Below are 18,973 nucleotides of genomic sequence, written 5' to 3' on the forward strand. Positions count from 1 at the left end.
GAAAACATCGCTGAATGACTTGAATCTAACTTTCTTATAAACTTAGGACCTGATCCCAAGCCCACAGCAGGGAATGGCAGACTTTCCATTGACTTCAGCGGGCTTTGGATCCGGCTTATACACGGTCTATCACACCCCGCTATCACTATTTTCCTTGCTCTCCATCTCGAATTCCCTTTGTTATGTTTACTTGTACCACATCTGAAATTAGACTGTAATATCTTTGGGGGCAGGGACTGTAACTTCTTGTGTGTACGTACAGTACCGAGCACAATGCGTCCCCCACCCTGACTGAGGTCCTTAGGCACTAGTGGAATACAAACAGAATAAATAAATTAAATAAATAAATAAACAGTATTCTCCTTTTCCACTCTGTTTCTGATTCTGCATGAGCCAGCAATAGCTCAACTTGGTTAACTACCTTGTTTATCAGCAACATTGTTTCTAAACGTTTGCAAAGCACCACCACCCATGCATCACAGCTGTATACGTGGTGTCAGGGCAGGTTAGGAAAAGGGCTTGATTCATGACTCTGTTAAACATTAATTGTATTGATTTTCATAGGACGGTAACAGTTTGCCAAGCTCAGAAAAAAATCAAACAAATGATCCCATTCAAACTCCATTAAAGTGAATGGGAGGCTTTCCATTGGCTTTAATGGGTGTTGGATTGGGCCCAAAGACAGCCTGTGAGTAGTGAAAAGAATAAGGGAGAGAGATTGGATGTGGCTCTTGAAAAGGACCATGTGCCACGCTGGTGCTTGTGAGGCACACTGAAGAAAGGTAGGGTGGAGCTGAGGTTCTCCATGGCATTATTTTTACACTGCCCAGCTGCAGACAGAATGCTTCGGGGTCACAAAGGAGCAAACTGTCCAGTGCTCCTTACACCTGCTGGCGAAAGGTTCAGCATGTGCTCCCCCATTGCTGCTGCCAGCTGTTAACAGGACAGGAGAGGGGGTCTATCCAGGGGTCAGGTGTTCTAACCAGCTGCTCACAGGCCATTATTGTCAGCATTCTTCCTCGGTGGTGCATGGATGTACGTTCATCATCCACATTACACCTAAGCATAGGAGCCTGTATTCAGGCCTACATCTTAGAGCCACCTGGGGGAACAAGGTGGCATCCTGCTTCCATGTGGCTATCTCCATTCTGCTGAGCCAGAAAAGGGCTGTCAGCCGTTAACTGTGCTCCCTCTGCTAACAGCTAGTCTGTCTCTGCACAAAAACAGTAGGACTTTGCATAACCAATGGACCTTCGTGTTTTTCTTGGCAACTGAGCCTCCTGACTCTCCCCAGCATACAACAGCTTAAAGCTACAAGAACTTCTAAGCATAAATTGCTTGACAGTGTCTATATAATTTTTTTTTTTAACTAGAATTTTGCAATGAAGAACCTGATCTATAAACTCTTAGGTGACGTCCTGGTTCCATTGAAGTCAATGGGAGTGTTGCCATTTTCTTCAACCGGGGCAAAGCAAAGCTCAGCGCCTCTGACAATACTTGATCACACCAAGCAGTCTTTATTCACACGAGCAGTCTCGTGGACTTCAAAGGAATTATGCTTGTGAATAACAACAGCGCATGTTCATCATGGTTTTCAGGATCAGGGCATAAATAATTATGTATTTGTAACAGCATGTTTGCTTTTCGTGCTGGCATTTCACAGCAAATTACCAAATGTTACACCTGATCTCTGGAAATTGACCAGGCTCTATTCATGATACTATGGGCCATACCTTTAAAGGAGTCGGAGACTTTGAACCGTTACAGATAACGAGTAGGAAACAGACAACTTTAAAAAAATTTCAGTGATATCAGAAGAACTTTAAATGATGGGTGTTTGCCAGAGGCCCAGCTCCAGCAATATTGCCATCTGATTTACACAATTTTAAACAATCCCCATATTTTTTTTACAATGCCACTAACCGCTGTACAGATAAAATCTAGATGATAAAATATGACTCATGATTTTTTTTTTTTTTTTACAAATAGTTATAAATACAATGGAGAGAAGATATATTACATTCTATGTACAGAACACACCATTTCTATCAGGGTAGGATATTAAGCCTAGCTTTTAATTGTACACGTGACCCTGAGATGTCTTGTCGTCTTCCCTTGTACAGTATGTATACAAGTTCATTAACTCCTTCTATTGAAAATGGATTTCTGTGTTTTAATAGTATCATCACTTTGTATGAGAACTCAGAAAGGGAAAACAGTGATCTTTCTCCCCTCACTCCCAGACATTTTCATGATTGATTGTTTCTGCTCCCCAAATTGTTGGAGAACTGAACATGGTGACTTTAGTATTTGTGTAACATTTACTCATTTAGAAGTCTCTTAGCAGTACAGTGAAATGAACATGATTTCCCTTTTCATATATAAAAACACAAATTCGTACCAGGAAATAAAATGAAGTCTTTACAAAAGTCTATTGTCTGTTGTATTCAACTGTTAATTCAACAGGCTGCTTTTCAAAATATAGGCTACTGGTGTAGGCCTTAGCTTAGCTGGAAGTCAAAGTAGCTTTTGATTAATCAGGGGGCATTGGTTACTACCCCCCATCATCTTTTCATATAAAAATATACTTTAAGGTCCGCATAATTTTATGGAAAGTCCTTAGCAATGAATTGTATGGATCGTCATGGAAAACAATACACTGAATGCATTTCATAATTTTACCTGAAATTCATATGCACGACACTCCTTTCCTGCTCAACAGCAAGCTATGCCATGCCCGATGTAAAAGAGTGTGTGAGTAGCAAATTCCTTTGCTTGGAGCCTTGGTACAGATTCTGATACCCCTTCAACGAGGACTGTAATTTTTTAAAGCCAACTTTGGAATAGCTGGAGTGACTCTTGTTTTAAGCTTTATAGTTATGCATGGGAGTTGTCAGCGTCAGCTGTCCATTTGGTGCCACTTCATTTCCGTCTTCCTCCAGTAAGCCTGAAACATCAGCGTTGGGTATGCTGTCATGGTAGCTGCTAAAACTAATGTTGTCCTCCTTGAGCTCAATGGTCCAAAAAGGAGCATTAAGTTTTCTGTTTTGATATTCACGGTACATGTAGACAGCACCCACAAATCCCATCAATAGGACCACAACAATAATAATAACTGTCAAAATAATGATGTTAAATTGAGTCCAGGAGACATCTGCCAATGCAGAGGTACTATTGTCAGAGGAGTTGACAGGAAATATAGTCTGCACAGTTGTTGGCGCTAACGTACTGTTTATCACCGTAGTTGAAAATGATGTTGTCCTGCTGGTGTTGGGAGCAGCAGTTATAAACCCTCTAGGTTCAGGACCAGGAATGACTTCTACAAATAAAAAAGAGATACGTAAATTAATACATACATGAACAATAAAATACATGGTGAGCCATGACTGGAGAACAGGAAATAAATGGCTCTGCCTATAGATCACTGTTAGTATGAGTGCAACAAACTAAAATTTTAAGGTCAGAATTGTTCAGGTTCCATTTACACATCAAAATATTCGGCCAGATGTTCAAGACAGCTCAGCGCATTGAGGGCTGAGTTCTTTTGAAAACCTAGCCATAAGCATCACAATGGGAGCTGTTGGGTGCCGAGCACTTTTGAAAACCCCCTCCTTGTTTAGGTGCCCAAATAGGAGCTGAGATTTTTAGAAAATCTGGCCCCGATTGTGGGTGCTCTGCTCTTGAAAATCTGGCCCATGCGACCTCGATTACTCATGATGAATTCAAGTCACTCCAAGTGCAACTCAATGGGTGAAATGTTGGCTCCACAAAGTCAAAGGGAGTTTTGCCATTCAGTGGAGCCAGGATTTCACCCATACAAAAGGTTTTCTGAAGAGACCTTTTACTAGTAGGGGCTGAGGAGGAGACTCGCCTCTGAAAGGCTCAGGAGTTGGGGATGCTCAGCCCATCTCAGGATCAGCCCCTAAGTGAGAGTGATTATACTTGAAAGCCCAGGGATGGGTAGGAGAGTGATTATACTTGAAAGCCCAGGGATGGATTTAGAGGTGGAAAGCTCCCTAACCAGAACATGTTACAACTAGACAGAGGATTTAGAATGTTTCTGCTCCATGGACCTAGTCCTGCTCTCAGCTACATCCATCCCACTCCATCCATTTTAATGCGATTGCCTGTGCATAACTAAGAAGAGAATTTGGTCCTGTCGAACTTAGGTATTTTTATACCACCAATCACTGCAGTATTGAACCACTGAATAAAGTCCTTAATAAAAAGCTATTACAAGTTACATAAGGTCAACCTCCAATCAGGTTCCCACACAAAACAGTCTAGTTAGAAGACAGTTAAGGTTAAAACGTTGTTGACACAACCTAATTGACTAGCCTCAAGCTTCCTTATCATATACACATTAAAATATATGCTAGCCATTAGACACGCTAGAAATGCACAGTGAAGGTATCCACCCAGCTCCTCTCCATCATATAATAAATGACCATTGGCTCTCACCCAGACCAATTTCTACCACCACTCAACCTTAGCTTTGTCTCACTAGTGGTTTAATTAGACTGTGGTGTTGATGGTGTTGCTGTGAATGTGCACGCTGTTGGATTTATAAGTACAGTACAGACCCGTTTACGCGCAAATCCGCTTAACAAGTGGTAGCGCCATGCCTCCCAGTGCTACCTATTTAACACACGAGAATTGTTAATATGCAGTACAGGAACTTGGTATGTAGCGCTACAGATTTGCTCACTAACTCACTGACATAGAAATCAACAGGAAGTGCGGAGCGGAAATGTGTTGTATGTCTTTACCGCTGACGGGGGGGGAAGGGCAGGGGGGAAGGGGCAGCAACGTTAAAGCGCTGCCACAGCAAAGGACCCTGCAGCACTTTAAAGTTCCTGCCCCTTTTGCCCCCCTTGGCCGCCGATGGGGGGGGGGGCGGCGCAAAGGGAGCAGCTGCCCCGGGGCCAGCGATTTAAAAGGATTCCACAGCAGCAGCGTCCGGAACCCCGGGCCCTTTAAATTGCCACGGGAATCCTGAAGGGCTGACTAGGGGATGCTGACCCCTAGCCCCACCCCTTCTGCCCAAGGCCCCACCCCTTCCAGGGGCCAGAGCCTTCCCCGCCCCGTACAGTAAGTGTCCTGAGTTACTTTCACCCCTGTGTAGTAGTAATAATGTTTTTATTAGATTGCACATGTGAATTTATATTCTTGCAAAGCGCCATTAAGATAGGCCTGCAGTATTTGGGATGCTGTGAATACGTATGTAATCCTAGATAATTATACATGTATATATAGATATCTTAAGATATTTCAGCATGGCCCTCTTAATCCGCAGTCCGTTAACACGCGGTCACGATGGCTTGACTCCCGACATCTGCACGTAAACAGGTCTGTACTGTAGTTAAGTTCTCAGGGCCCGATCCTGCTCCCATTGAAGCGAGTGGTAAAATTCCCAGTGAATTCAGCTGATACCTTTTGGAATTCTGCCCTCTCCTTCCTATGTACAACCACACATGCATCTTGCAGTAACTGAAAACAGGGAGGGTCAGAATGAAAACACTTTTTCAGCCTTCCCTATAGCAGTCAGTGCCTTTTCCACTAGAATATTCCAACAACATTTAACTATAATCAAGAGAAGGAGGAAACTAGTATATCTCTGTGAGATGAATTATTATGGCGCAATGGAGCCTGCATCCACAAAGGTTTGCTGCAGTACTTGAGCAGACAGATCTGTGATGTCAGCTGCTGCGTTGACACCACTGATCCCTGAGCCCAGCACTTCATGGATCCAAATTAAAGGAACTCAAAAGATCATGGCCCAAATCCCGACTGCTTCAAGGATCCTGCTTTAGTCTGCTCTTGTGACTAAGCAAACATAAAGGATCAGTTTTCGTGAGTGGCTAGTTATTTTCGGTGCTCCAGTTTTCTCAGTACCCAACCCGAGACTCCTTAAAAGGACCTGCTGAGCATCCACCCCATGAAAATTAGACCCCTTTTAGTTGCCTCAAGTTGGGCTGCCCAAAATTGAGGCCTCCAAATTCACTAGTCACTTCTGAAAATCTTGGCCCTAAAATCTGCTTGCACGCAGTGCCTCCACCATCTCCGCTCATGGTCGAGCAACATTCAGCAAACAGGGAACAAAAATGCAGATCTTTTAAATATTAACATGGAAAGGAAAACAGGTGTCAAGGAAACATGATAGCTGCCTCAGCTGCCCGTGAGACGGGAGGGGAGTATTTTCCCAAGTCAGTAATCAGCTATCTCACCATGTCATTAAAGTGGCAGGAGAGGTGCGGGCTGGAAAGGGTCATTCGAAAGCAAAGGCATGTATGTTACTATGGGACAAGGTCAGTCAATCCCTTACACACAAAACCAATGCATTACAACGGATGGACCAGTGTGAAATTGCTATCTGCAACCCTGCAGAGACAGCCATACATAAAGTTACAGCAGATGAATATTAAATTTTTTACTAATCATCTCTCTTCCCTGCACAGACAACAATCTTGCAGTCTGTCCGTTCAGGGATCAGTAAGAGAATGAAGGTTACATCAGCTCCCTACTGTAATGCCTTTGAATTAAATCTCTTGGAACAGCAGGGATGAATTTGGTCCTGATACGTTTTGGAATTCTGCGCTCTCCTTCCTATGTACAACCACACATGCATGGAGCCTGCAGTCTATCTAGTGGAGTAACTTACTGACAACCACTGGGAGAAGAACTATGGGAGAAGAACTTTCTACCATTCTATTCAGGGCTATACTGTTATGAGGTAGCCTCTTCATTACCACCATGCACCTGAGAGTATTAGATGCAATGAGGATGAGGAATGATAAGAGGCCCCAAACCAGGCAACAGTGAGTTCACATCCCTGCTCTGCCACTGGATTTGTTGTGTGGCTTTGGTCAAGTTGCTAAGCGCTCGGTGCCTTAGTTTCCCAGCTACAAAGCAGAGGTGATAGTTCTTCACAGAGTTGTTCTAAGCAGTTGGTTAAGGCCTGCACAGCACTTTGAAGCACTCTGTGTTATGATAAAAAGCCTTTATAAGGTGCCAATCCTGTAAATCCTTACTGACGTGAGAAGTGCTACTGAATGTAGTCAAATAACGCAACTCACTGGGGGGTTAAGAGTTTGCATCCAGCTCTAGAAATCAGGATACAAACCAAATTATACATAATCTTTTGTTTCAGTTTATTTCATGATATTGCCTGCCACGGTTTTGGGGAACAGATGAATTACCGAAAACCTAGATGAATCTCCAATTCACGGATTTTAGAGCCAGAACGGACCATTAGATTATCTAGTCTGACCTTCTGTATAATACAAGCAAGATGAATATATTAGTGTCTCTTTTTATACAGACAAGTGCACAAACACGCATGAAAACACACACAAAAGTTCACTGCAGGAAAGGAACTTTCTTAAATACTTTTCTGTGCCAAAACCTAGAAGATTCTGCCCTCCCACAGCCTGCTGTCTCAAGCTGTAGAGAGAACTGTCTGTCAAGAGCCACTTCCAGAATGCCAAAGATTAGCCGTGCGTCAGAAACATCATGCTGCTCCTTTCAACGTAGGCAATGTTCAGACAGGCTCTCGGTAACTGAAAATGAAGCTTGAGAAAACATTATAATGGCTACAGGGGGAACTTTCTTCCAGCTTCCCACTTGGATTGACCCTTTTAAAGGAATGAGTTTCCACCTTGGAAGATGCTAAAGCTGCTTCATCTTCAACAGCAAATCCCTCCAGGAATAAATATACCCAATATTCCTTCCCCACCCCCAGGCAGCTTGCATGCGGCTGATCTGTTTAGGAAACACGGACACTGAAAGGGTTTACCTTTCTTGGTGCAGTTGGCTCCCTCCGGGTCTCTGACATAACCTTCCTGACACTCCTCGCAATGGAACCCGGCCGTGTTGTGGAGGCAGCCAATGCATTCCCCTGTGTCTGGCTTGCACACCTTGGGTGACTGCTTGGGGGCTACATTCCCGTTACATTTACATCTAATGCAGATGCTGTCGGAATTGTAATAGCCATTGTCACACTGGTCGCAGTTCGGGCCTGTGTATCCGGCTTTGCATCTGTCACACGTTGGAGCGTGTTGACCAGGTTCTGAAAAAAAAAAAAAAAAAGAGCCCATGTAAATATCACTGAACGAGCTCTGTGAAAGAATGTTCCTTGTACCACTTGCATGTTTGCTCTGCATCACACTCATTTGCAGTCAGGTTCTAAAGTCAATGGGAGATTGCCTGTGTAAAAGCTGAACACTCACATCTTTAAAATGCAAGCGCTTTGCAGCAGGGACGTCTTTCTGTTCAGCCCTGTAGATCTATGCTGCGCCATAAAAATAAAAAAAAACATTTTTAGGTTTCTAAATCTTGGTGCCCAGTCGGAGTACAGTTAGCATATTTCCAGTCAATCTACTTCAGGACACATCTGTCTTGAGTGATGGATTGCACGGAGCATCTGGCCCATTGGGACTACACCATGGAAGTTATGGATGGACAAGAACTTTTTAGATCATCTTGACCTGGGGAAGTGGGGCAGGGGAAATCACAAGGCGTTGAAAATGTTATTACAACCTAAAGCTAAGGTGACTCCCACTCACACCATTTGCCTTAGAACTCAAGCATTCACCACCAACCTCTTGAAAACACACACAAATTACATAGGCCTAGCCTTGTTATCATTAATACTGTTCCTTATTCTTGCTTTTATAGTAAATGTACGGGCATCACAAAAATTCAGTCTTCAAATAAGGGACCAACCACCTACTAAGGCCATCTCCCCACTAGTGCAGGACTGATCCCAATAGTTTGTTTTCTAACATTTTGTCCAAAATTAATTTGAAAATCCCAAGCAACAGGGCCTTGCGTCTCTCTTCTCTTGGGAGTCTCTTACATGGCTAGGGACGGCAGCTTAAATTTCCTCCCGATTAATTTCATCCCATCACCCCTTTTCTATCTCTCTAGTAATGAGGTGGCAAGAGCTCAAAGCAACATTGCAAAACCTGTAAGGCACAGACATCTTCACAAGCCCTGCAGCCAAGCAAAGAGCACAGATTATTTGTGGCAGGTCTATTTTCTGTGTACACTGGGTGAAATTTACCCCTGGGCAAAGGGCCAGCATGTTGCCTATGCACTGATGCAGTTCCACTTAAGTAGGAATTAAGGGTTGCATAGGCCTGTTGCTAACTTTCTGCAGAAGGATGAATTTCACCCACTGCTGATAACACAGACTAGCTCTCCACTGTAGCTATGTCTTTTTGTCTGCAAAACAATAAAGACACTTAAAACGAGCAGTGGAAACCACCAGGATAACCACAGTAACACGTAACAGCTAGCGCCTGCAGCAAGGGAGATTTTTCAGTGGTTTCTTGCTCTCACAAGAAGCATCAAAAATACTCCAAGAATACTGTCAATAAATCCTGCACTCCTAAATGTCACGTGTCACTTCCAATAACACACTCCAGTTCCCATGAAAGAGGGATTCAAAGGCAAAGCTTACAAACTGGCGCACTAGGATAATCTGCCCGGAGTACAATTTAGCTGTGAAAAATATTGAAAGAAGTTGCTTTCACTAGCATACAAAAAGAGCCTTACTTATTTGGCAACTGCCGGTAGATGCCACTGTTGAACATGGGCAGCGGTTACAATCGTGGCTTGGGAGGATGCTTCTAAAGAAGCCCACCTTACATTTTTCACAGTGGCTTCCTTCTGTATTTCCTTGGCAGTTCAAACAGGTGCCTAAGAGAAATCAACAAAAACAACAGACGATTCATTTAGCAACAGCAGCAGCAGAACATTTTAATCAAGGATATTTTTATATGTCTATATCGAGAGAGAGAGAGAGAGAGAGAGAGAGACACACACACACACACCCCTATATTGCACAGCCTAAATGTTCACAAGTAACTAGTGATTTTGGATGCCCCTTTTGTTAGGGCTAAACCTAAGACACATTCAAAGGATCTGATTTGGGGCACCTCAATCCTTTCTAACCACCAGCCACCCCCCGCCCCCAGTTAGGCAGTCAAAAACATAAGCACCCAAAATCACTCGGAATTTTTGAAAATGTAGGCCTACGTATTCTAATAAATTCATGCAATTAAAATCCTCCAGGAGAAATATCCTAGCCTGTATCAGTCCTGGTGAGTAAGGGCGTCACCCTGCCAACCCTCACTCACACAAGTAGCCCCACTGATTTTTGGTGCCTTGGGAATACCTATAATGGTCAGAATGATGGGTTAAGGTCCTGTAAGGATCACCCTGGGGATGTCGAGGACAGCTCTCTTGATTTCTGCTGTACACTTGTTCTACCACTGCAGTGTCACTGTTTAAGTTAACCAAAGAATTCAGTTAAAAGTCTATATTGCATCTGTCTTTGGCCTCTCTGCCAATCAAAATTCACTGACACCAGGCTCACTCCTAATGCCAGTAGCACTGCTCTCAAGTTTTGGAGATTGGGCATGCGATGCAGGCTGCAATGATATGAGGACATGAGGAGGAGTAAGAACCCCCTTGCACAGGTTACCCGGACCTTGGGTCTGAGTGTGTGGGGTGTGGCTCCATTCCCAATGCACTGACCAGCAGAGCTGAGCCAGGGGCGTGTGGGAGGATTTGTTGCTGGTCTAGACCAGCAACAAATTACTAACCCCCTGGAGAACGGCTGGGGGAGCAGAGAAGGAATTGGGGGTTCCTGAGCCAAAATTACTTCTCTGGGGTGCTCCTGGAACAGCAAAGCAACACATTGCCTTACTAGAGGCTGTGCCCTTGTGGCATGATCTAGCCCTTTGTCAAATTCAATTTGATATTACTGCAAACAAAGGAAGCAAATCCTGCTAGCAATATAAATGCAGCCCCTATCGAAAGCTCATCCATCAACAGGAACATCATCTGCTTCAACAAGCGTCTTACTGAGGGGTGGAGGTGACCCAGGGGAAGCTTATTTGATTAAATCCCAAGTACAAGCCTCTGAAAGGTAAAAGCAGCCTCTCCACAAACCAGGATGGCGCAGAGCAGCATAGTTACAGAGTGCACACTGGCTGAGCTACGCTGTCAGGGTTCTGGGGGGACAAAATGCTAGTATCAGCGGCAACCAGGCATATAAAATCCCCATCAGGTTCATGTTCAGACTAGAGTTTAAACACAATATTGTTCCTTATAACATCAATCAAGGCTGTTCAAGCATCATGCAAGTCCAGGTACATTACATTACTCTTTGTCTTTCTTTGCTGGTGCACCAGTGACCCTGGGGACTGGGAGTCTCCAAGCAAATACAATTTGTCCTGGTATTTGATCCTCCGATTAATGGGAGAATGAATAACTGGCTGGGTATTGCTTTTTGGAACCAGCTGACCGTATGGCGAAGGCTGGCGGTGACTAAGGATGCTTGCAGTGTTCCATAACTCAGTCTTCTAGTCATTGCTTCTTGTACAGTGGCCTGTATGACATGAGCTGGTGGTCTCGGTGGGAGAGATTTCCACAAGATGGAAACCACACCCCCCGCCCCCCCAATTGCAACCTCTTTTGGCAATCTCACCATGGAGACCAAGGGTTGAATGAATCACGGAGAGTCAACTACTAGAGGTGGTCTCACCTAGTCAGCTTTAAGGCACTTGAGTTAGACTCTGCTCTCGGTTATGCTGCCCTAAATCTGGAATAACTGCACACATTTTCTGTGCAGACCTCTCCATTTCAAGACCACATCCTTTCCCATCAGCAGGAGTTGCAAGCATCTTCCTCTGCAATACTCCAACTGGCTGCATTGCCAATGGACCAATAGGTCACTCAATTGTACAAAGCAAAGAGTCCTGTGGCACCTTAAAGACTAACAGATGTATTGGAGCATAAGCTTTCGTGGGTGAATACCCACTTTGTCAGACGCAAGACGAATACCCACTGTGTCTGACGAAGTGGGTATTCACCCACGAAAGCTTATGCTCCAATACATCTCTTAGTCTTTAAGGTGCCACAGGACTCTGTTACTTTTTACAGATCCAGACTAACACGGCTACCCCTCTGATACTCAATTGTACAAAGCATCCTAAAGGTTTTGGCCCAGGGATCACTTTCTTCTCTGTGGAAAGCATTAATATTTCAGAACAGTTTCCATTCTGATTGCACCTTTCAAGCATTAACTAAGCCTGGTGGCTCCTCCGGTAGGTAGGTGTTGCTACACTTATTTTACAGATGAATACAGTCAGACACAAGAGAGGTGAAGTGACTTATACAAGGCAGTATGTGTAAGAATAAAGCCCGGGATTCTTGATTTCCAGTCTGCCTGCCCTAACTACTTTTTCTTTAACACACTAAAACCTAATGAACCTGTATCCATACAACATACTGTGAGAAAACATCCTTTATATGAAATTCCGTCACATTATCCAACTGGGATTTGTCAAAACAATGTAGGTTTTCAATTAGCCACAAGAGGGAGCCCACAACACAGTATTAATGCAATAGAAACTTTGACATTGACAAGGAATACACACTTTTATATAAAGCTGGAAAGGTCAAACAAAGTGCAATCTCTAGTTCATATCAAGAGCTACATGCATACATTACTTGTTAGAAATCAGATCTAATTTACTACCTGTTTTTCTGCTTCAACAATAAAAAGGAAATGCGAGTAAAGAAAGAACAGGAACTCCCTACCGTTCCATCATAGATTAAATTAACAGTAACACGGTTAGGCTTCGATTCTGCAATCTGATCTATAAAGACGAACCTTTAACACTCATGGCAAAGGGTTTTGCCTCCATAGACTGACTGCAAGATCAAGGGCTTAGTTGGCTTTTTGTTTTCTTTTTTGGTACGTAATTCCATATCAAATAGCTAAAAAACACACATAAAGGCTCTGATTCAGCCAGGCACTTCAGCACACCTTAACTTGAAACATGTTCTTATGTCCCATGACTTCAATGGGACTTAATCACATACTTAAAATTAAGTATATGAGCACGTGCTTTGCTGAATCAGGGCCACACCGAAAAAAGTTCTAATATCTGCTAGATTTCCCATTAAACTTGTTCTTCTGTAAAAAGCAATGAGGGTGTTATCTGCTAAGAGTTAATTCTGTGACTGTCAATATTGACTCTGTGTCTTTGTTAGAAATGCGCAGACAATGTAGTAATAAATACTAGAACAGAGCAAATAATTACAAACAAATAATTCATTTGATTAATTCTGTGTCTTTCTGCTCACAGGCTGTTGGCAAACAAGCTGCTAACTTCTTGAATTCATGGCCTATTTGTAACTCACTAGACAAAATTTTGGTGAGTTTTATTTTACTCTGTGGCTCATCAATATAAGTTTGAATTTCAAAATTGGAGCTTTGTTGCTGAGCTGGGATAGGTCGTATAAGTCACATGATATTGCCTTTCTTTGGGTTTCTGGTGTGAAGGGACACAGAAAGGCAATTTACTTTTTTCAGCACAGAAAACATGTGTAAATGGATCACAACGTTCAAGGAAAGTCAACACAAAATGGACAGGAGGCAAATGCATTAAAAACCAGAAACAAATATGAATGGCCCATTTCTGCAGCGCTCAATGTTATTTGTGACAATACAGGGTTGCATTCAGCCAACACCTGAATAATACATACTTCTGGTGAATAGAAGGTACAGCAAAACGTAAGCTCTTTCGGGTCAGGATCATCTTTTGGTTATGTGTTCGTATAGGGTCTAGAACAATGGGGCCCTGGATTCCTAGTTGGAGCCCTAGACATAATAAAGGCTCAATATTGCTATCAAAGTGAATGGCAAAGCCCGCACCAACTTCAATGGGAAGAGGATCAGATCCAAAACGATAGAGTTTGTGGTGCAAGTAGATGATTTTATGCCCTATACACAAGTACACTTAAATGAAAGATACAAATCAAAGGGATAAGATTGGAGAGATTAGTCTTCTGAGGGCTGTAATACTTTGTCTAATTCTGGTTGTTGGGCTTGGTGTGCAGATGGCTAGGTGGTATTTAGTGGCCTGTGTTACACAGGAGGTCAGACTAGATGATCTGGTGGTCCCTTCTGGCTTTAAACTCTATGACTCTAAATACAATGGCAGAAATCAGGGGACAGTTGACTACAGGTACATCTACACAGGAAGCAGAAACCCACAGCAGCAAGTCTCAGAGCTCAGGTCTATAGACTTGGGCTGTGGAGCTAAAACTAGCTGTGTAGACGTTCCGGTTTGGGCTGGAACCTGAGCTCCGAAACCTACGGAGGGGCCCAAATGTCTATGCAGCTATTTTTAGTACCGTAGAATCGAGCCACGTGAGCCTGAGCCTGTAGACTCAGTGCCGCGGGTTTCTGCTTGCTATGTAGATGTACTCTGGACTAGATGGTAAGGACCCAATCCACTACTCACCCACCACTGCAACCTTGCTGACGTCAATGGAGCCCCACCAACGTTATGGAGGAGAACTTGGCTCTAAGCGGTCAGAAGTATTGTACCTGTTAAGACATCGCAGCTGTTGGAATAGTTATTGCACTGGCATGGTTCACAGCTGGTTTGGTTGACCCAGTAGTATCCATCGCGGCACTGGTCACACTTGAAGCCGGTTACCCCAACTTTACACTGGCATTTTCCAAAGCTGCGGAGGAAAAAAAACCCAAGAAATTTATATGTGCTACTTGACGACTCGGTAACTTCTGTTCTCAGTCTCATGGGTGCAATGCTCTCCTTCCCCGAGGGGGAATCTGTTCCTCTTACAATGTCAGGCACATGCAGCAAATGTTCACCAGAAATGTAACTGCTGGAATATAAAACACAAGGGAGTACTACTGGGGTGCAAAACACCTGTACTACCTCATTGAGTTCATGGGGTTGTGTGGGTGTAACTGCACACAGAATTTGACCCTGTATTAGCTTTCAGTTCACACTTTATGGTCTGATAATGGTCCCTTTCTGAGCACAGCAACTCAATGACTCATCCCTCCCTTTGAAAGAGCTCTCTCATTGACTTACACATCTCTAGGTATTGATAGCAATGGGTGACCCTTGTCATAGACTGTGAATTTTTGAGGACAAAGTGTCTTCCTCTGTGACTGGAAAGCACTTAAACCATTTTGGGCACTACTGCGATGTAGCAGCAAATGAAAGAGGACGACGACAGTTTGGAGTTTGAGTTTGGTTCAGATAAGTAACCCCCTAAAATCAGATGCTTAACCAAAGCTTCTACAAATCTCTTTGAGCGTACAAAACCGGACTGGAAATTTTGTGAGATCAGGGATATTTCAGTGTTTGAAGTTCTGATCCAGGCTAGAAACTAAAAATGAAGAAAATTCCCCCACCATATCCGGCTATCCCAATATTTCAGAACTTTTTAAAAGGTTCTCCTTGAGAAACGGGCAATGTCATTTCCTTTGGACCAGACCAGCCATCTATAGCAACGATAGCATGGTTCCAGGGGCCAGAACTAGAATGGGGACTAGAATTGGGCTCTATTTCAATCTCAACCACTATGAGCGGCTCCAAAGCCCACAGAAGGCAATGAGAGTCTTTCCAGTGACCTCAACAGGCTTTGGAGTAATGAGCCTTTACGTAGCACCTTTCACCTGAAAAATCTCAAAGCACTTCACAACCGTGGGTAAGTAATGTCTCCATTTTACAGATGGGAAAGTTCAGAGATGCAAAGTGACTTGCCAAAGATCACAGAGCCAATCGATGGTGCTTCAGAACAGCTGTGGGTCTTGATCTGCCCACCTGTAAAATGGGGACAATAATATCGCCTTATCTCGTGTGAGTATGTGGGGGGGTGGGAGTTCTAAGGATTAATCCATTAATGCATGTAAGACACTTTGAGATTTCCATATGGAAGGAGCTATTGAAGGGCAAAATATACATATCCATGTATAACACACATTCCAGTGCTTCTTAATTCCCCGCCTTTTATTCAGCATCTCAGCATTTGCTGTGCCATCCTAAACAAACATCAATTATTCTGGACAGTTCTTGCAGGGGAAGAAGAGACAACTAACCGCATCTATGAAAAGCCGATTAACACTAACAGGGGCTGAGGTCCAGAATAGCTGGATGTACTATTTATGTGTTGTTTTTAATTAAACGCTGTAGATTACAGTGTTTTTGGACAGCACCATTTAAAAAAATTAACATACTTTGGTATTTCTCTTAATAGTTTGCTTGGCAAAAATAGGAAATACCCAAAGCGCCCCCCCCCATACACACACACACACACACACACACAGAAGGAAAACCCACAAATCTAGCCCAAGAGGCTAAACAAAGAAATACTTTCAAAATATGAATTTCAGACACGTTTAATGGACTGATTACAGAAACGAGCAAGAAATATGTTTCATTAGCCTCCACGTCGTATCAGGAACTGCAGCCGGCAGAGGCAGAATTTAAAGAGATGCTGTTAGACAGCTCAGTCCCAAAATGTAGCTTTGACAATAAAAATAGGGTTTCACAAAACCTAAAGTTAATTGAAATGTTTTAGTGATGTTTAAACCCAAAGCAAATGGAAACCATTTTTCATTTGCATTTGAACATTTCTCCTGCAGGATTTGCAGCACAGAGCTAGTGTCATGGAGCTAAGAGCTCTGTAGAAAACAAGACTGATTAGACTGATAGAGTCAGAAAGTGAAACCAACTAGACCTGTCATTCTAAACCTATGCCATAGCAGGACTCCCTTTCCCCTCTAGCTGGGACCTCATCCCATCTACCAGTACGGACAAGGGCGGAATAGTTGTGCCTCCCAGATCAAGAATCCATGAACTAGTCTAGCTTCATTGTATAAACTGACTGAAATACATCGGATTTATAAGCTAGAACTCATCTGAGACAGAACAAAGAGGAAGCTTGCAGTGATGGTTAAAGCACAAAGCTAGGAGTCAGAACTCCTGGGTTCTATTACAACAAAGAAAATATTCTATTATATATAAGGTACTTATATGACCTTCATCTCCCTGGTATTATGATAAAACTCTTATCTGAAGCAGAAAAATGGCCATTAAAAACAGCTGAGGCGAGGAAACAGCAGTTTTTAGTGTCAAAAGTTACGGTGTATTCTTAACATCCTTTGGTTTGAGCTTGTCAGAAGCAAGGAGCTACTTATGGTCCTGGCAAGTTGCAGTCTTGAATCAGTTGAGAACAAGTGGTTGCAACAGTGGCGTTGTGTCCAGCGTGCAGAAGATTACAGGGGGTTTATTTATACAGCTGAGGTTGAAGGAAGTAGAGCATGAGCCTGACCACGAATGTGGTTGGAAGCTACAATTTTGAGGGGTTTAATAAACCTAAATCCTCCCATTCTGACTCTTGCCAAAGGAAGACAACTTGTAAGGGACCATTCAAGATAGAAATCCATTGCACACGCCACCATGGCTACATCATAGCCTTTTCTGCCCTCCCACAACTATTCTGCATGGACAGAAGAAGGCTCTCTCATCAAGAATGGCAGTAGTTGTGGGAAGGGGGAGATAGCATAGGCCAGTGCTAACCAGGGCAGGTATGAATGGAGAGGGAGGAGACAGACTAGATCTGTGAGGGGGACTGGAGCAAGCCCAGAGAGGGCTTAAAATAAATAAAGCAATTTTGAACTGGATCATCAAATGCACTAGGGATCTGAGGGAGGCTGAGGGGTCCGTGCTGCGTTGTACCTGTGTGAAAGTGACGAGTAATCCTCCTGCCCCCAACACACACATATTGCTCCCCTAGAAGAAGGATGGTCTTGCGGTTAGGGGGCTAGTGTGGGACTTTGGAGCCCTGTGTTCAATTCCCTGCACCATCACAATCTCCCCATGTGACTTTAGGCAAGTCACCTGATCTCTCTTGGCCTCACTTCCCCACCTATAAAATGGGGATGACAGCACTTCCCTATCTCACAGGGATTGTCAGTTGAAATACACTGAAGAGCGCTAGGAACTTGGCTACCAGGGAGATGCAGCAGGAGAGACACTTGGTGAGATGTAACCCTGGTGATGTGCAGAATGCATTTCCATCTTGAATGGTCCCTTGCAACTCTTCTTCTTTCAGCAGTATGGTTTTTAGCTTTCTTAAATCCCAGTGGCCACTGCTGGAGTAGCATAAAGGAGCTATAATGCAAAGAAGAATGGGCTCCTTTATGCTGCTCCAGCAGTGCAAAGAGGCCATAAAGTGGGTGGATATGGCCCCTAGAGAAATTCCCTTGATTTAGAGGTAATCCCTTTGTGGCAAAGAGCCAACACAATGGGTCTATCCCACTCCCCTGGCATCATGGTCAGAGGAAAAGGGGAAATATTGGAGCTACTCCCAGTTTCTGAAATGGTTCCTTGTGGCCATGAGCAGCCAGGTGCAAGTTAGAGCAGCCCAAAGGCTCAAAGATAGGGTAAGTGCAAAGTGTCCCCATCCCTCTTGTTCCTGCAAAGGGCATAGCTCAGTCAGAACAGGTCCTTGTTGCTCTCTGCTTTGCTAATTAGCTCTGCCTCGTTTCAAATTTCAGCTGAAAAACACAGCCGTTGTTCTGCCTGGCTATTGCTGATTTCAAACTGAACTCTAACCAGGTTTAACTCCGGACAGTATTCGGAGATGGCGTACAAATTAAGGGCCCAGTCCCTCATGTGAGTAGTCCCACAAGTCCCATTTCCTAGAGCGGATTCAAATTTAGCCTCCTGGGCTCATTTCCCTTGATTCTGGGGCATTCCCTATTATTTTCTCACCTTAATATTGACCAGGCATTTATTTTAACAGGACCATCCTCCCCAGCAACATCTTTCCAGCCAGACTCCTGCTTCATTTTAAACAGTTTTTTTCCTAGGACTCCTCTGTACTTAAAATGTAGTGTTCTTGGGACAACACCCATGGATTTTACTTGTTAGATTAAAAATAACAGGATAGGAAGTTATTTTTAAAAAGTTTTGGAAAGTTTGGTATCAATGCTTCTCTAGGAGGACTTTTCTCCACGTTACACACAGCATAGAGCCAAGTCTTGCATGTGTAAGATTAACTCATTCAGCAAATATAAAGCGTTGCCTGTGGTCACTGCTTCTATAGGATAAAGCCCTTACAACACTCC

At 43.5% G+C, this 18,973-nt stretch overlaps 1 protein-coding gene across 1 annotated transcript in view; it reads right to left on the minus strand.

Annotated features, from left to right (window-relative positions):
* Window positions 1-2,457: 2,457 nt before the first annotated feature.
* Window positions 2,458-18,973, minus strand: part of MEGF9 (multiple EGF like domains 9) — an 82,178-nt gene continuing 65,662 nt past the window's right edge. Inside the window, exons 4-7 of the mRNA XM_024192916.3 lie at window positions 14,411-14,550; window positions 9,559-9,702; window positions 7,796-8,068; window positions 2,458-3,319 (exon numbers count right to left, since the gene is read on the minus strand). Of these exons, the coding sequence (XP_024048684.2) occupies window positions 2,865-3,319; window positions 7,796-8,068; window positions 9,559-9,702; window positions 14,411-14,550 (1,012 nt within the window). The 3' untranslated portion in view covers window positions 2,458-2,864. The remainder of the gene's footprint in view (window positions 3,320-7,795; window positions 8,069-9,558; window positions 9,703-14,410; window positions 14,551-18,973) is intronic.

Source organism: Terrapene carolina, unplaced genomic scaffold, assembly GCF_002925995.2.
Source record: "Terrapene carolina triunguis isolate 2854851 unplaced genomic scaffold, T_m_triunguis-2.0 Scaffold238, whole genome shotgun sequence".
Lineage (NCBI taxonomy): Eukaryota > Metazoa > Chordata > Testudines > Emydidae > Terrapene > Terrapene triunguis.